Raw genomic sequence first — 1,581 nt, 5'->3', positions numbered from 1 at the left:
TGCGTGCGTAAAAGTGATTATAAACATATATAAATATCTGACGATTTTTTCGCAGTATTTCAAATAGAATTTAGCGAAATAGAATAATTTTTTTCAACAATTGGCATCACTGCCTCATCGCGCTGACCAATCCTATCCTGTCATGCGCTTGGGTTTGGCGATGGACTAACGAATTTAATTACCATATTTTCATAAGTTAATAACTCGTTAATCATTGTAAAATAGTAAGAACTGAGCATTCTCAGCTTATTAGCTTGTCAGTCCATTTTGCCCCTGTGCGAAAAACTTATCACTAATTTTCAAACACTCTGTATACACACACATATATATATATATATAAAACTAAACTAACTTAGAAATACATCTGGATTTGTATCGAAAAAATCTTCCCAAAGCTTGCAATGTTGAACGTTAAAGCCGATACTTTCAAGTAAGTCTTTCAGATCTTCATTAGGTACGGCCGAATTATAAAATAATGGTATGTATTTATTTAGATTCTGTGCAAAAATAATGATTAATATTTTCACTGAAAAACTGTAAACAAATATAAAATGTATAAATTACCTGTAAGTAAGGCGCAAAACGGAAATTATGTGCAATATTCTTAAGCACATCAAATATTACATGATGAATTGGAAACACTATAAGCATAGTTCCACCAGGTTGAAGCATGCAGTATATATTCTCAAATACTTTCCTGTTATAACAAAGAAATGTTATCAATTTATATTATAATACATGTGTTACAATATTTTTTTGAAAAGAATCAATATAGTGCGGTATTTTATTAACAACTTTTAAAATACCGAATTAGAATGAAACATTTTTTATAAATGCACGTCGCGATATGCAAAATAAACGTATTTACGTGTAATTAATTTTAAATGTATGACTTGTGCGAAAAACATCTTGCATATAGTTGTATGCTCTTTCTTATTTATGTTATCGAATCACATCTAATAACTTTGTTTAAAGAAGTTCTTGCTTTTGATGAACTATAAGAGAAGTTTATAATATCGATGTAATACAAATGTTAATAATGTCAATAATATCTAAAAAAAATTTCATTGACTTTTATCGTACTATTTTGAAGATATTTAATCCTAAATTTATAGAATTTTACATTACAAGTTGAAAGTATAACCTTATTCTATAGTTATTATTTTTTAAATTGAGACACTTGCATATAAAACAGCAATTAAAAAATTGTTATAATTATAAAATAAATACTTAAGTATGTTAAGTAAAGTTTCATTTAAATTGATCAGTTTACAATCATTTAGATTGATACAATTTACAAGAAATTTATATTCTTCAATGAAAAAGCTAATATAAAATATATTAGGTGTAGTAAAAAGAAATTCATTATTTTTGCATGAAATTGAATGGAAAAATAATGGATTTCTTTTTACTGCACCTAATATGTCAAATGGACGATGCATATGTATCAAATGAGCATCTTACAACTTTTATTTTGTCATTTTGAAAATATTTAATAACATAAAATAAACAATAATTATTTATATATTATGTATAAGATATTGTTAGTACTTTTTATTTCATTATTTTAATTGTTTTACG

At 25.5% G+C, this 1,581-nt stretch overlaps 1 protein-coding gene across 1 annotated transcript in view; it reads right to left on the bottom strand.

Annotated features, from left to right (window-relative positions):
* Positions 1-1,581, bottom strand: part of LOC105626619 — a 10,623-nt gene that overhangs the window by 6,241 nt on the left and 2,801 nt on the right. The window contains exons 3-4 of the mRNA XM_012207912.1: positions 565-697; positions 353-497 (exon numbers count right to left, since the gene is read on the bottom strand). Coding sequence (XP_012063302.1) covers positions 353-497; positions 565-697 — 278 coding nt within the window. The remainder of the gene's footprint in view (positions 1-352; positions 498-564; positions 698-1,581) is intronic.

Source organism: Atta cephalotes (assembly GCF_000143395.1).
Source record: "Atta cephalotes unplaced genomic scaffold scaffold00005, whole genome shotgun sequence".
Taxonomy (NCBI): domain Eukaryota; kingdom Metazoa; phylum Arthropoda; class Insecta; order Hymenoptera; family Formicidae; genus Atta; species Atta cephalotes.
The sequence above is the reverse complement of the archived record's forward strand: the minus strand, read 5'-3'. Positions and strand labels throughout refer to the sequence as shown.